The following is a 1049-nucleotide window of genomic DNA, read 5'->3' as shown; positions in this document are numbered from 1 at the left end:
CACCCCTTCTTAAACTTGATTCCCTCTTGATAACTCCAATCCAAGTACGCAATCTTGCAAAATCATCATTCTTCAATGGTTTGATGAAAATATCTGCTACTTGATCATTGGTCTTCACATAAGCAAGCTCAATTTCTTTGTTCTCAATGCACTTTCTAATGAAGTGAAATCTCGTATCTATATGCTTGCTTCGATCATGGAACATAAGATTTTTACCCAAAGCAATAGCTGATTTGTTATCAACATAAATTGGTGTAGCTTCATTTTGAGGCATATGAAGCATCTCCAATAATTTCTAGCCAAATGGCATGACAAACACATGATGCAGCGGAAACATATTCAGCTTCACAAGTAGAAAGGGTCACAATGGGCTGCTTCTTTGAACACCAAGTGAAAGCGGTGTTACCAATGAAAAACAAAAATCCAGTGGTGCTTTTTTGATCATTAATATCACTAGGCCAATCACTATCACTATAACCATGAAGCTTGAAATTTGTAGAAGAAGAATAAGTTAAGCCATAATCAATGGTACCTTTAATGTAGCAAAGTATCATTTTAGCAATCTCCAAGTGAGTTAAAGTTGGTGCCTCCATATAACGGCTAACAAGACCAACACCATAAAGAATATCGAGTCTTGTACAAGTCAAATATCTCAAGCTTCCAACAAGCTGTCTATAGAGAAATGGATCCACTTTCGTGCTCTCGTCATATTTTGGCATCTTTGTTCCACACCCAATGGGAGTACTCACCGGATTGCAATTTTGCATTTTGAATCTTTCAAGAAATTTCTTTGCATAAGCTTCTTGAAAAATAAAAATGTTATCTCCATTTTGTTTTACCTCAATTCCAAGGTAGTATGACATGAGCCCAATATCAGTCATCTCAAATTCTTGAGCCATCATTCTCTTAAATTCATCAAACATGTTTTCATTATTGCCGATTAAGATCAAGTCATCAACGTACAAGCACACAATCATAAAACCTCTAAATGCATCCTTTTTAACGTAAAGAGCATACTCATGTGGACATTTGATGAATCCATGATCTTG

At 35.8% G+C, this 1049-nt stretch overlaps 1 protein-coding gene across 1 annotated transcript in view; it reads right to left on the bottom strand.

The window, feature by feature from the left end:
- Positions 1-260: 260 nt before the first annotated feature.
- Positions 261-1049, bottom strand: part of LOC111397630 (uncharacterized mitochondrial protein AtMg00810-like) — a 15783-nt gene continuing 14994 nt past the window's right edge. Inside the window, exon 5 of the mRNA XM_023024635.1 lies at positions 261-995. Within this exon, the coding sequence (XP_022880403.1) occupies positions 261-995 (735 nt within the window). The remainder of the gene's footprint in view (positions 996-1049) is intronic.

Source organism: Olea europaea, chromosome 7, assembly GCF_002742605.1.
Source record: "Olea europaea var. sylvestris chromosome 7, O_europaea_v1, whole genome shotgun sequence".
Classification (NCBI taxonomy): domain Eukaryota; kingdom Viridiplantae; phylum Streptophyta; class Magnoliopsida; order Lamiales; family Oleaceae; genus Olea; species Olea europaea.
The sequence above is the reverse complement of the archived record's forward strand: the minus strand, read 5'-3'. Positions and strand labels throughout refer to the sequence as shown.